We start from the raw sequence: 14,965 nt of genomic DNA on the forward strand, positions 1-14,965 counted from the left end.
TTCTTTTTGGGAAGAACACTGTGAAATTACGTCATTTATTTCCTTTAATAGCTTTGCTTTCTTTGTCCCAAAGTTTACATGTTTTTATTACTTCTTTGTAAGTATTGAAATAGAATACAGTTACTTTGAATATAGTCATTTATTTTCGATAAAAGCTTTGGCTTTGGGTTTTTCTTCTTTTTCCCAGTCCTTTGAGATCCGCAGGGTTTTTTTCGATTTTGATTATAAATGTCCAATAGTTTGTCAAACATTTCTGTACTAAAAGGGGTTTGTGTCATTTCTTTCTTTAGCATTATCATTTTGTGAATTAGAAACATAGTATGTGGATTAATGCATGTTTAAATTCATTTTTTCATGCCAGAGGTTCAATTTGAATACTTTAGTCTTACATCCTGCATGATGAATACATGCAAAGAACATCCAGATTTTAGGTATAGTCATAACTTATGTTTGAACTAGAGTCTATCTCTTATAAAGATGCAGAGTCTTAAAGACTTCCAGATACTGGTACTGGACACTGTATTCTTAAAAAAGGGGGCCTCAAATGAAAGTTACGTTCTTTCCCCTATGAAAGTAGATAATTAATGCCCCTCTTAGATTAGTTCCTTCTCTTTCACCTCAGTTAACATATACAGAGCATTACATTTGCCTGTGTATTGTTATTGTCAGCTGTATTTTGGCAGCTACAAAAATGACTGTATATTGCACAAAAAATAATATTTAGCTTAAACTGTTTGAGATAAAGAACTTATTTATTTTTTAAAAGACATTTGCATCTGAGAAGTAGTTTGGAGATTCAGAAGAAAAGTCTCAAAATAAGACCTGCTTCCATAAAAAGCTGATAAAAGCAAGGATGTTCAGATGTCAGTGTTTTGGTTTTGCATGTTCCCTTTTGACAAATGCTGTTACCTGGTAAATACTTGCAATAATTAGTTGAAGGAAGAGGCCATTCATTTTTCTTCACGACAAATTATGTAGTGAAACACCATTTAAAATGTTTCTACCTTTTCACCTTGGCTACAGTTAAAGAAAACAAACAGTTAAAATCTGCAAGAGTAGAGAAGGTTTAAGGAAGGCAAAAAAGAAGTCAGCAAGTTGAAGTCTGTCTTACTTCTGCCCTCTTGTGTACATTCTTAATGGTGCATGAAAACACGAACATTTTAAAGTGCAATACTAATTATTACACTTTTACAACTGCATATAGGGCAAGACTGTATTATTTTTTCCTATGAATGCTTTCACTGTTTAATTTTATACTCCACTGCTGTGAATGCTGTGCTTTTTGTTTATGTAAACAAAAAATGCAAATATATTTTACAAAATACAATGTACATTTCAGAACTTTGGATATGAGGTGAAAATTATACTTTATGCTTTTTGAAAGAATATTGATATCATGCAAACATTCTGTAAAGCTCCTGGGAACAAAAGCAAATGTAAGGATCAGTCTTCCAGAACTGCACACATGCTAAAATGGAAATGTTTCATTTGCTTATTCACTTACTAGGACTTCCTCAAGTCATAGTAACTGAATAGAAAAATAAGCTAATAGACATCAAAGCAGCCAGGTGCATGCACAGTCACTAATGATGTGACAGAAGAGGATAAACCCTTGCTGAGAGGCAAAGAAAAGGGTTGGAGAATGAGGATATTTTACTGACAACAAATGGATGTGAAGCTAAAATCACGGCAAGTTCAAAGCAAGCCTGGAAATTTGAACAGGAAAGTAAATTAACTCGGTCAAGGGCTTCCAGCCTTTTTAGTTCTCTTCAATAGCATCCAGTAGGTGCTAATTCAGGCAGGTCTTTAAATGTATTTGACATTGCTTTGTTAATCCAATAAATCAGCTGATTCTTATATGCTGTCTTTTCTAACAGGTATTACTTTGTTTTTCCCGAGATACGTCTGTATTGGAGCACTTTACTTACAGTAGTGCCACCCCACCCAAATCATACATACGAGGTAAAAGGATTTTTTTAAAAAAAAGACTGTAGAGATGTAGTAGACTACATTTAAAAGAACATTTATAAATACTTCATGTGTCCAGTTGACATCAGCACTGATTCTGACAGCTTAGAAGCTGATCACATGAAGGCCAGATTGCAGTGTTCTTTTATTGTAGTTTTATGTGTATAATTCTCCAGTGTTTTACCAAAAGAAATTGAACACACAACTCTGACAATAATGGTAAACTCTTGACAACATCTACCTTCATCAGAGCCAGAAATTTAAATACATGGTGTTGTGCTCTGCAACCTCAATAAATTTAGGACTGGAAGTGATGGTAGGATGTGATCTTCCCAAAGCAGTATGCTTTGCAGATACTTGTAGACAGAAGCAGAAGATGTTGCTGGAGAATCGTGGGCTCTGTTGAAAGGCCTGGGAGAATAGAGCTTTACCAAGCAGACTTACGCTGATTTTTTGTAAAGCATGGCGTCTTCCAGAGTGTCAGCTTACTGCTGGATTTTCTTTGGTTTAAGTTCTCATGTGAGTCTTTCTTAACAATCTTACTTGCCTTCTCTGCTAAATTCTCATGCTGCATCCAGACTCTTTCCTTGCTTCTTAGATCCTCACCTGCCTTGGCTTTACCAAGAGATTCCTAATTTTATCTTCCTTCTTGAATTAGTCAGCCATCCAGTCACCTTTCCCTCCACCCCATACCTTTACCTTCTGCATTCTGCCAGTTTTTTTAGCCAAATGGGATCCCCATCCCCATTTTTTTGAGCAGGACATGTGCTTATTTTCATGGGGTAGTAGGCAAAGTTTCTCAGGGTAAATTTGAGTTTAATTCAGTCAGTTCATGCTATGGGAAAATATCTTGTATCCAGATTCCATTGAACCTGACAGAAGTTCCCTGTACTAAATTCTTCTGCATACAGTAAACAAATTACAGAGATCTAAAAAAATATCTGAATATTCTATACATTTTCATATAAATAATTACGTTTTCTAGTTGATCTTTCTAATTTTAAAACTAAAATAATTAGTTTTTAATTAGTTGTAATTATGCTTAAAACCACTTTTATATTTCTAAATAAATAGTTTATTTTTTAATAGTGGATTTTAAATTATTAGGTTCTGTAGTTAAAATATGATTAACTAATATAACGTTCATTTTGAAGGGAAGATAAAAAGTTATATGGTCAGTCTGTACTATTAATGATTGTCTAGACTTAATTCTTTGTATTCAACAGGTTACTTAAGTATTTTTTTGTTGTATCACAGTTTTACCACCCATCTTTTCTCTATGCTGCAGGCTTCATGAAGCCTTGAATATTTTTTTATCTGGTCTTAGATGTTTTTAAACGCCTTTTCTGTACCTAGGTCAGTCTGCCACATGACAGATTTACCCCTTAACCTTATACCCTCATAGAGCTTCACTAGCTTCAAGGTTTGCAGCAACACCTTTAGAGCTTCTAAGATACAGCCAGATAAAATCACTATGGGATAGTATTGCTAAAATCTTCCTCCTCTGTTTTGCTGTTTGTCATCCTTCCTTACTGGTGCTGCATATTAGGTTTATATCTAAAACTATACCTGTCCTAATGGATTTCTTGCTTGTTCTAAAGACTATAAAATGATCAATAATGTAATTAATTATGATTTTTACAATTATAACTAACAATCTACCTTTTTAATTTAAAACACTATACCTCTTAACAGTTTAATCATATTTTAATTGTGGTTTGATGATTCACAGGAAAACTTGGAATGGAAGAATATGCCGTTTTCTATCCTCCAAATGGTAAGAATTATGCTATTGCCTCCTCTAGTGGTAAATTGAAAAGATACAGGTTTGTGGCTTTTTTCCTGAAATACATACTGACTTCTTCTATTACAAATTATGTTTTGCTGTTATTCTCTGAAGTTCATTAATTTAAAGGAGTAAGATGGACTGAAGCTACTCCAAAAAAACATTCAGGTTGGTGTTCGTATTCACATACAGAATTTGTCTATGTAGGTGGGAAGGAGCAGGAAAACTTCTGGTGCAGCAGCTTGTATTCCAGTCTTGTATCACTACTTGGAGGATCTGAATGACACCTCTGAAACTGTCTGACCCCCAGCTTTTTAGTACTCAGACGTTAAAGTATTTTTCTTTCAAAATTTGTGTTCATTTTAAAAATTCAGATGTAACTTATCTATATAATCTTATTATTGCTTTTGCTGTTATTTCAGTTATTAAAATCATTTTTTCAGCTCTTATGTTGACCATTTCAATCCATGCCTCTTGAGTCCTTTTCCTGGTTTTGCGCTGCATTTGCATTTTAAATTCAGCTCTTTGCTCTTGCTTTCAAGACAGTATGTCACCAGTCTTGCATCTGTGTCTCTGGCCTTGTATTTATGTCTTCTTCATGTCAGTCGTGCCAGTTGTAACACATACTTTTTTGTTCTCTCTTCTTTCATTTTTGCCTCCGAAGTTTTCTGCCGCTTTGTAGTCATGAAGCACTGCCTTTATGACCTTTTGCCAAAGCAGCTCCCTTTTACTGGTCCTATATGAAAATTAATGAATGGGATCCAAGATCAGCTGGAAAGGAGAACTGTCATCATACAACTGCCAAGTGCTCTTGTACTACATGAATCACTTGGCCTCCTTTTTTCCTGCTCCCTCCTTGTCAGTACATGACATTTACAGGTTGTCATTTATCTGAAATTAGGTTCTAATTTCAGCAAAGCTTGTATGTAGTAACTTCATGGAAACAGAGCTTTACTTGGCTTTCCAGGAACTATAGCATGTGTTTAAGCATGTAGTTGGTTGTACTGAAGTAAGTGATACAATTCCTGTACTTAAATATTTGCAAGATCTAGATCTAAGGCTGCAGGTACCATTACAAGGAAATATTTTATTCCTGTGGTAGGTAGAGTATAATCTAGAAACTGAGGGAGGAAAATGCATCTTTTTCTTACATGGATAAAAGAAATATGAAAGAACAAAAATGAATTATTTTTGTTTTGTAGGTGTAATTCCTTTTCACGGCTTTTCTATGTATGGTAAGTGTGACTCTCATAAACTCTTAAAACCTTCATATCATGTTGCAATTTAACATATATTTTTCTGCAACTTTTCCACTTGCACATATCTGTGTATGAAGACTGTTCTATATAATTTAAAAAATTCCAAACTGTTTCTATTTACATACATTACAGCTCGCTACCTTGTGGGAGTTCCATCTTTGAGAGGTAACAGCTGAGTTGTACATCTTAATGTATGTGAATAGAGGGACACAGTTGACAGAGTGCTGTTTTCTTGTGTTTCACTTTGGGTAGAATATGTTACCTGTGAAAAGAGTCCTTAAAAAAAACCCAAACTATGTGAAAGGCCTGTTACTGTATCCACTTGCTTGCAACAGGTGTTAAAGGAGGATTAAATAATAGAATGGTTGCTACTTTACTGCACAACTCAACTGAAGTATCAACAAGATTTTTAGGAAAAAAGCAGAAAAATCTCCTCAGGTCTCAGAGGTGACAAGGCAGAGATAGTCCAACAAATTCAGACTATTTGTTACAGCTTTTCAGCATTTTCCTTAGATTGATGAAAGGTGTTTGTGGGAACACAGAGCAAGCAAATTTTAAGATTATACTTAAAATGCTACATTTTGCTATTAATAATGTTTAATGATCACATCATCATTAAAACCAGGCAATTAAATATGAAATACAAATTTGAACCCAGGTAGGGAATCTTAAGTCTATGAGGTAGTGAACAGCTTAGTTACAAACTCTTCCTTAGGTACTCACTAAGGGGCTTTTGCTCTTTTCTGTGTGAAACTGCTTTTCAAAATGTTTGGATTTGGCTTTGCCCTTGAGAACTGTGTCTCAAACCAAGTGGGAGCTGCTTCCCTTGTCCTGTCCTCTGTTTTTGCAAGGGCTCAGAATACGCTGCTTGTGAGTAGGAGGGAGGCTGGAAAACAAGGCAGCAGAAATACAGTAGTGTCACTTCAGGCTGTCGGTGCGGTAGCTGGGGACAAGCAGAGCATCCTGTGTACTCCATGCTAGGAGGAAGTATCTGGGTCTTTATGTAAATCCTGTACCTTTTTGCATGTTTGTATGCATATGCTCATAGAGTGTCAACTGTTAGGCACTGTTCTGTTATCCTCCTGGTCTTTATGTACATATGCATGCTGCCAAATCTTCCACCTCCATCTTCAATCTAGTAACACCCTCTGCTTTTCTTACCCCTACGTAAATACACATTTCTGTGAGCATCTCACCTTACCTTAGCACCTCACCTCTCATACACACCACTATTTTCTATTAAGCCACCTTCTCTGAGATCTATATATATGAAAATGAATTCACAAATGCATACACCTCTGTGTGTGTGTGTGTTTGTGTATAGACATATGTAAAAGTACATATATATATGTGCATATATATACGTATGTATGCAGACAAATGTATCCACATCCCTAGCTTTGTGTAAATAAAACTGGAAGGAAAGGTGAATGTAGAGACAGAGACTGTGAGCTTATTAAAATGTAAGCTGTCATCCATAGCGAATGCACCTCTAAAATGAAGCAGGAGATGCGATGAGTGGACAGATAAAAAGGCTGTTTACAGAAATGTATGTAGAAGAACTGTCTGTGAAACGTACATTGAATGAATGGAGTAGCAATCAGATTATGTCTGTGCAGCATATGCATACAACAGATTTATCTATATGAGAGACTTTTACAAAACCAAGAAAAGGACTGATTGAAAAAAAGTGAGAATTGTTGCTTGAGAATTGCTGCTTTACAAGTGTAGCCAACTCTTATCTTGAATCAGATAAACTAAAATACTTCTAAACTGTAAACTACCAAATGTCCATGCTTTTCAGATCTTACAAGAAATAAACAGGTCTCTGTGTCAGTCTGTCATATTTATGTGGTTATTGTAGCAACCAAAAGCTATATTTTGTATTTTGTTTTTCACAATATCCATTTGCAAGCAGTAAACTTATTCCAGTCTTACAAATGGGGAACCAATTTGGAGATGGTCACTAGCCAAAGGGCACATTGGAAGTTATAGATGGTTGAATCAAAAACTTGCACTGCTCAATATACCATTGCCCTACAGCCCACAGAAGTTTCCTTAAGGCGTATTCCTTATTGCTTTGGAAGCAAACACTGTAGTAAGCAGGTTCTACTTAGTTTAGATTCTTGAAATATATAGAACTATTACCTAGAATGTGTTGTACTTCCTTTCATAACTGTTTGCATCAAATGATATAAAAGACTTCTTTCTAAATAATTGATTTTGTATTGTGTTTGTAAATTGTGCTACTATAAATTACTTGTTTTTTCCTCATACTTCATGCACTTAATCATTGAACTCTTCTAGCAGTTTACAATGTTGAGTCAATTATAATTCTTTTATCCTTTCAGTTGCTCCACTTTGTTTTCTGTACCATGAACCTTCCAAATTGTATCAGATATTCCGTGAGATGTATGTGCGTTTTTTCTTCAGACTCCATTCCATCTCTTCTCATCCCTCTGTAAGTTCGTTAGGAATTAAAACCCACTCACTTGATATTCTGTTTGCTATGGAACAGTGATGTACAGTGACATGATTTTCTATGTGATGGAAATATATCCGTTTAAATATAATAACGTATTTCAGGCAAGCTTGGAAAAATGATTAAGTAAATCCAGGTTTGATACTTTGGTTTTCTACATCAATGTTAGTCTTTGCTATAGAATATTATGTAATTTATAATAGTACAGTTCTCGGTTTTCTAAGGGTTTGTTTTTTTTTTTTGTGAGTCAAGTTTTTATGTAATGGGTTTCTCAGGTTCCGGAAGTCACATGAGTTGATACTCACTTTCATTTTAATCAATAACATGTAAGTGCACACTTAAGTATTTTCCAGGGTAGAGGGAAATATCTAGTCAGATATTGCTTCAGTGATATCATGTTGATGTCTGTTTCTTTATCTCAAGTAGCTTAGTGTGACAGCAAGTGCTTTTTAGCACTACTAGATGACTTTAAATAATTTGGTTATGTTTGTGACCAAGACCAGCTCTCTTGAATGTAAAACAAATGTAGAAATTGGTTTATCATCTATTTTTGAACAACAAAAATTAGTAATTTTTTTTCTCCCTCACAAATTGCTGAATAGTTATATTACACCTTGAAAATGTTTCCTGGTTAAAAGAAATTAATTTCCTGGTTAATCCTTTCCTTGATATACCATTTCAAGGCTGTGCATTCCCAGTCATTGCAGAGAAATGGATCAAACAGGAATCTATTCATTTTCATGGTAACTAGTAACAGAAATTTTAAAATATATTTGCATTTAACTCTTTTCTAGTTACCCCTATTGCTGGTTTTGTTTTCAGTTGTCAGATACTCTTTCTCCCATCCTGTTTTTTTAGTGCAACTGTGGTTTATTTCATCAAGGTGGAAATATTTCAAGTAGGTCATATTATAATAACCCACTAAGTACTTAGACCTTGACATACAAATACCATAAGTAACTTAAGAGTTGAAAGGGACTATCGCAACATATTATGTTCCTAATACATAAACAAAATTGTAGGAGCAAGCCTTTAGTGACTGAAGGCATTAGAGCTGCTTGTGCCCTGTCTACCTAAGCTGTGTGTTATATCATTAATAGTGTTTTATTGCTTCAGTTAACAATTCATGTGTACTTACATGCTGATACTGTTTTCTCAGATTTGACAGGATGAGTGTAAGTATTCAGGATATGATCTTGTTTCGTTAGGGCATTGTATCGTTGTGTTTGCTGTTTGAAACTCTTCTACAAACCCATCTGCCCCAGCTCTTTTATCACCTTAGAGAAATTGGGGCTCAGCCGTAAGTACTTCCTTCTGACTTGCTACAGATGTTGCAGATTCATTGCTCTGAAAATGCTGTTCTATAGTATTTTGATTTTAAATATATGGGAAATTACTCAAAAGTGCAAACATTGATGTGCTATTTTTCCTTAAAAGTCAATTGGAGTCCTTTTTCTAATGTTTGTGTGAGTTGTGCATTTCTTTATATGTTCTGAGAAAAAGAGAGAACTGCTCTATGAGAAAAGCTGCATTATTCAGCTAAGTTCCAGTTATTCATGTCAGATCTGGTGGAGCTAAGTGACTTATTTCCTTACATAGGAAATATACAGAAGACACAGAGATACGTTAATTACAGCAGAAGCTACTGGAAGGGGAGAGAGAACAAGATGCTGTCATTCTGTAGTGTACTCTTGGCACCAAGTACAAAAGAGCCTGAAAATCTTGCTGTTACAATCGTTACCTATCATAATAGCATAATAGCAGAAAGGATGAAACATTTGGGGTCTTAATAGGTGAGGATCCCTCTAATATGATTATTCGGTCAGAATATTTTAATAATATCAGTACTTTATCAAATAAGATGCCGAATAGTTTTCTGATGGCTGTTGCAAAGGACAATATTGATAATTAAAGCAGCAAGGGAAAATGACTGTTCTTCCTGGAAGAGAAATGCAGAAGAATAATAAATATTTTCAGTTTATAGAGGATCTGTCTGATCATTAGGGGAGACAGAAATATCTGTTGTTTATCACTTTTTTGCAGGCTACGAATTTCATTTAAATGGATGGTACGAGCATTTTCTGGTTATTTAGCTACAGATCAGCTCTTACTTCTGTGGGACAGGATCCTGGGATACAATTCCTTAGAAATTCTTGCTGGTAATACAGAATTATTTTTACAAAACATGTTGAGTCTGGGTGGATGTAAGGCTTCAGTGTATTTTATGTAAAGCTTCAGTGTATTTTATGACAAGAAGAAAATAGTTGCTCTTTGAATGCTGAAAGCAAATTACATATATGTCAGAGTATAACTTTTAGAAAACTAGAATTGTGTAAGTACTCCATCTGTAGCAAAATATGGGAGGTATTTTACCACTAAGTGCTCTCTGAACAGAACACAAGATGTTCTCCCAGCTTCAGTGGTAACAATAAATGAGTTCATCACCTTTCACAAAATAACACGATTCATGTTCCTCATCTCTGGCAAGTACTGCTTTAGTACTTACAGCAATTGAGAGTTCTCCTGGTTTCTTTTGAAGTCCCATCTTTTAAGAGACTTTGAAGTTTTTGTAGTTTTTTTAATAAAGGAAATATTGTCCCAGAATTTAGGCAAGGTTTAAGATGGGGTTCTAAAGAAGACATGTATCTTCAGTTGGATCAGTTTTTAAATACAAAGTAGGTAAATAGAAGAGAAAATGGTTTGGTCCTGTTTGCATGTATAAGACAGCTATGTAGAGAGATATAATTATACAAGATAATACAAAATAAATTAACTTTTTCATGTTACATAATACAAATGAAATATTGCTATTTAAATACCTTAAAATTATTTGTTTAGAAATTAACTAATTGTAAACCACCTTGTCCTTTTTAATTAAAAGCTATTCGTCTTAAACTCCAGCCTTTTCACTCAGACTTTTCTGAAAGAATGTTGTGTTTTTCCTGTCTGGTTTGAAGAGTGGCCAATGAAACTCAGCCACAGTCATCCATTGTTTATTATTCCTGAGAATCAAAATAATTACTCTAAGGGAGTAAGAATTGGTATTTTACCTACAATATTAATCCTAACCGGGTCAGCAACTTAAATATTGGGCATTTTCTTTCAGTCCTGGCAGCTGCTGTGTTTGCTTTCCGAGCAGTCAACCTGATGGAGGTGACATCACTGGCTGCAGCTGAAGTAAGGATAAGTTTCATTTGGAGGAGATTGAAATAGTTTCTGATGCTTTGCCAACAAGAGTAACCTAAGCTTCATATGGCACGTGGTACATAGTGCAAATCTTTGTGCCAAAGTTCTTACCTTAGATAAAAAACTAAGGAAATTGTGAATATGCAGTACACAACACTGCTGTTCTGGAGTAAGAGGGAATCAAAGAGTATATTTGCTACAAAAATGCAGTATTATCAAATCATTTTGTACAATTAGGTTGTTTTTTTTCCTAATTTTATATATGATCTGTGTTTGTGGGTTATGTTATTTTTAAAATATTGTAGAGGCTTGTACCTCTTTTCTCAGTATGTTTTAATGTAGTTCCTTCTGTGCTTTTTCATATTTCCAAGATTTAACAAGATTACTTATGTCAATATTGAACCTGAAATTTCACTGTGAGTACTGTCATGGGAAATGAAGAAAATTCAGTCAGTAAGATGAAGATTGTTATTGTTTATGTCTAGTAATTTGTCAAAATACTTTTCTTTCTTTTTTTTTCCAAAATCTGGTGGTGTATTTTGTTTTTTTTTCAAACTTTGAGATCTTGTGATGAATTTTTTTTTTTTAAACATACTTTCATGAGAAGAAATTGACTATTTGAGTCATTATGTTGGACTTACTTCACAAGTACTAGCCAAGCCACAGGATAAGGATTCTTAATTCCCAATTATTTTTAGAAGCAAGTTGAAATGTTAGACCCCTTATTCACCCATGATGCCATGTATATTTGAAGTAAGGCTAAAGGCTAAAATAAAGATACTTGGTTTATATACATATTTTTCTTTGAAATGTTAGAATGAAAAATAATGCAATTGGACCCTAATTTGTTCGGCAGAATTTGTTCCAGCCAAGTCTGAGTCTAATTGTTAGTAGTATTGTAGTCAGTATTTTAATCTTTTTCTGATTTCTTGACTTGCTTTAAAGAAATCTGATTCAAATGTCAAGTTTAACCAGCCTTCTTGGTTTTTATTGTAGGCTGTACTTGCTGACCTTTCAACCCTGAAAGTTATGCCTCTTCTTCAAATCTTCTTGTTTGCTACAGTCACTTGATCTGCTTCAGCCATACTGGTACCACAATTTCTGCCTTTCTTGAGAAGCTAATCATCAACTATGCAATATCTGCATAAAACCAAAATTAAGCTGTATGTACAATATTAATTTAGAGACCATGACCTTAAATTTTTTTAACTGAAAACAGTAATTTTGCAGATGAGCGTGGGTAGTGCATGCTACTGAATTTCACCATAGCAGCAATGGTTATTGCTGTACATTGAGAATGATTACCTGTGCAACTAAACAATATGAATCAGTATCTAAAATGCATGTAATATTAAATTAAATAAAGTAAATGTAATTTGTGATCTGAGTTCTGTGATGTTAATGTTGGAGTTCTAAAAGCTCTCTTTTGATATGGAATTACTTTTTCAAGCTCTCAGGATATCAGCTCAAATACTGTCAATTGAGAAAATTAAGATACTTTTAACTTGTAAGAATTTTTTATCATTTTCTAAGAAAAAGATAGGATCATGCACCAGTTCTGTTATCTCTCATTTATAATCTTCTCAGAAATTTTCTCCATGTTCTTTCTCATGTTAGCTACTTCCGCTATTCTTTTCATATAGAGAGATGTAGTCACACATTCCCCATTCATCTTCAGTTAGGTATACAGCTATCTCAGGCGTCTTCTAAAAAGTCCTACCCAGCATCCCATCAAAGGTCCCGTGTCATAAAATATGTTCCCCTGCAGAGAAGGCCTGAGCATAGCTTCCTTCAGAGCTTGTTGGAGCCAGTCCTTGCATGAGCCAAAATATTCCCCTCGAGAACAGTGCCAAGAGTCCTTTCACCGTGCCCCACACCCTCTTTGGAAGAGCAGTGCTAGGCCTTGGCTGGTTTTCCAGTCGCTCTGATTCAACAGCTCAGTCTTCAATTCAGAATCCAGACTCACAGATGCGTGACAGATTGTCACTGCACGGTCAGGCTGGCTCGTTGTCTCTTGTGATCGTGCATTTTTGTGAGGTCTTCCAGCTTCTTCCACTGATTTGTTTAATAACAAAGTTGGAATCTGTTTTGGTAAAGCATATTTTAATACCTGAAGAAGGATCAAAATCAAAGAACATAATGGGTCATAAAGCCACAGCCATAGGACTTTTATCTTCACCTAATTTACATACATGTAGTTGTTATCATTTGTCATACATACTGAATGTATGACAGTGAAACATGAATCCTTCATAGTTTCCTCAGAAGTTATCTGCCAACTGATCTAAGCTGTAGTCTCAGATAGGGTTATGAGCTTTATGTCTGATTCTTGTTGTCTCTGTCAGGATAATGTAGTAAGAAACTTACTGGGCTTTAATAGACTGCTAGTAAATTTACAAGGCTAATTTTTTAAAAGGTAAAGTTGTGGTCTCAGTATGATTACTTCTTATATAAAGAACCAAACTGCTTAACAGATATGACATAGTGAATAAGAATATTTGGAGAAATTTTGTTCTAAATAAGAAAGGGAATTGATCTTTTCCTAAATATTTGTAATAAATGGTGTTAACTGTTTAACTAGAGGCTTTTCTATGACATTTAGTTTGTAAAAAGAGGACACAAGTGACAGCTTTTATTATTGCAGCAGGTATTACCCTCTTTTATATACGGGAAAGGGAGGCATAGAAAGATTAAGTGATTTGCTAAAGATTACAGAGTAAATTCCTGACAGAAGTGAGCAGTCTCTGCTCTCCTAAATTCCAGTTTATACCTCAGGATGCTCTGAAATATAAGCTGATGTTTGTGTATTAACCACAAGACCTTGTTTCCTCTTCAGAACAACACGAGGCACATCTACCTTTTGCAGATTTTAAAATCCATAAAATTGGCTAGTGCTTCAGAAATTTTAACATTACAAAGCAGTCACAAGGAGTGTGGCTTAGTAAGGTCATTACAAGGTTACCAGCGTCTTCTAGGGAATTAAAAGTATTTACTAAATAGCAAGGGAGATTCCTTGGAGCCCTGCTGACCCTCTTAATTCCCATTGCTCTGTGCAAGTACATGCTGTAAAATCTGAATGTTACTCTGACCCATACCATACTGGGATTTTTGAGCAGGTTTTTTTCCCTCTTTTTTTTTTCATTTTCAATAGTTTTGAATATGTTACAAGTAGGCAGAGATAGAGACTGCTGGGTTCTTGTGTGAGCAAGCAGTTCTGTGACTAACAGAATACGATCTGTTTTCCTCTGACTTGGCATTTTGTTATTCACCCTAACAGTCTCTCATCTCCCTTGTGTCCCCTCTGCCTTCCTCACTGGAGAACTGAAACTCCTCTTCCCCACCCTTGTTTCTCCCGGTGGCTGAGCCGGTGAGCTTGTGCTGCTCTGCAGCCAGGGCGGGTCAACAACGTGTCTTTGGCTAGACTTCTCATGCTGTCTGCCCAGGCTGGATGCTCCATCAGCCTGGGGTGATGCTGTGACTCTTACTTTCTGGCCTGCATGCAGCTCTTGAGATGGGTATCATATGGACCTGTAGCAGGAAATTTCTTGAAGACCTCTGCTGCCTTGGGTCAGATTTTTTTTGAGGTATAGGAAGATGCATACACATACAGATAGATGTACACAGGAATAAGAGTATAACTGCTTTAAAAATGAGATTAAGATGAGATTAAAAATGAACCAGATCCTGTCCTTAGACTTCAAACTATACTGTTAGATTTCTCCATCCTTTTTTAAATATATTTTTAAAAATTGCTTTTACTGAAGAGGTATTGTTCTCATGTTCCCCTCAGTTTCTCATTTTAATTCCAACAAAATATTGTGTTTCAAATTCTGGTTTATATTTGTATTTTTAATATCCCTTGCTTAAATAACATTCTTTCATGTAAATTTTTTTAACATATTAAAATATGTTAAAAGGATTGCTAGATACTTCTCTTATATATATAGGTAATATCAGTTATTTAAGATATATTTATTTAACCAGTTCAAACCTGTTGATGTCTGTACTCTTATCATTTGACTTTAAAATTCCTAAAACTCCCTTCTCATTTTCACTGTTTTAAGTAATGGCCAGATTTTGATAATAGAATTATATCTAAATTGATAATGACATTAATTTAAAAGGCTGAGCTGAACCCTTAATGGCTCAATTTAGTCAGATTGTTTTTCTTGGTCCGTTCCTCCCTATCTGAAATCAATAGAAACAGTCATTTCAGTACAAGAATCAATTGTCTCCACATTTATAGATAAAGATCGATTTTTTTGCTGCTGACCTTGGAATTCT

The 14,965-nt window shown here is 34.9% G+C and overlaps 1 protein-coding gene across 2 annotated transcripts in view; it reads left to right on the plus strand.

Annotated features, from left to right (window-relative positions):
* The window catches only part of TBC1D19 (TBC1 domain family member 19), a 49,498-nt gene extending 37,430 nt beyond the window's left edge, over positions 1 to 12,068 (plus strand). For both annotated transcript variants that reach the window (XM_061470605.1, XM_061470614.1), the window contains 8 exons: positions 1,878 to 1,962; positions 3,701 to 3,745; positions 4,957 to 4,989; positions 7,365 to 7,474; positions 8,704 to 8,795; positions 9,539 to 9,654; positions 10,602 to 10,672; positions 11,678 to 12,068. In XM_061470605.1, coding sequence (XP_061326589.1) covers positions 1,878 to 1,962; positions 3,701 to 3,745; positions 4,957 to 4,989; positions 7,365 to 7,474; positions 8,704 to 8,795; positions 9,539 to 9,654; positions 10,602 to 10,672; positions 11,678 to 11,752 — 627 coding nt within the window. In that variant the 3' untranslated portion in view covers positions 11,753 to 12,068. The remainder of the gene's footprint in view (positions 1 to 1,877; positions 1,963 to 3,700; positions 3,746 to 4,956; positions 4,990 to 7,364; positions 7,475 to 8,703; positions 8,796 to 9,538; positions 9,655 to 10,601; positions 10,673 to 11,677) is intronic.
* The last annotated feature ends 2,897 nt before the right edge of the window (positions 12,069 to 14,965 follow it).

This window comes from Pezoporus flaviventris, unplaced genomic scaffold (assembly GCF_033815535.1).
Source record: "Pezoporus flaviventris isolate CSIRO_AGI_PZ_B2104156 unplaced genomic scaffold, CSIRO_AGI_Pfla_v1 ptg000002l, whole genome shotgun sequence".
NCBI lineage: Eukaryota > Metazoa > Chordata > Aves > Psittaciformes > Psittacidae > Pezoporus > Pezoporus flaviventris.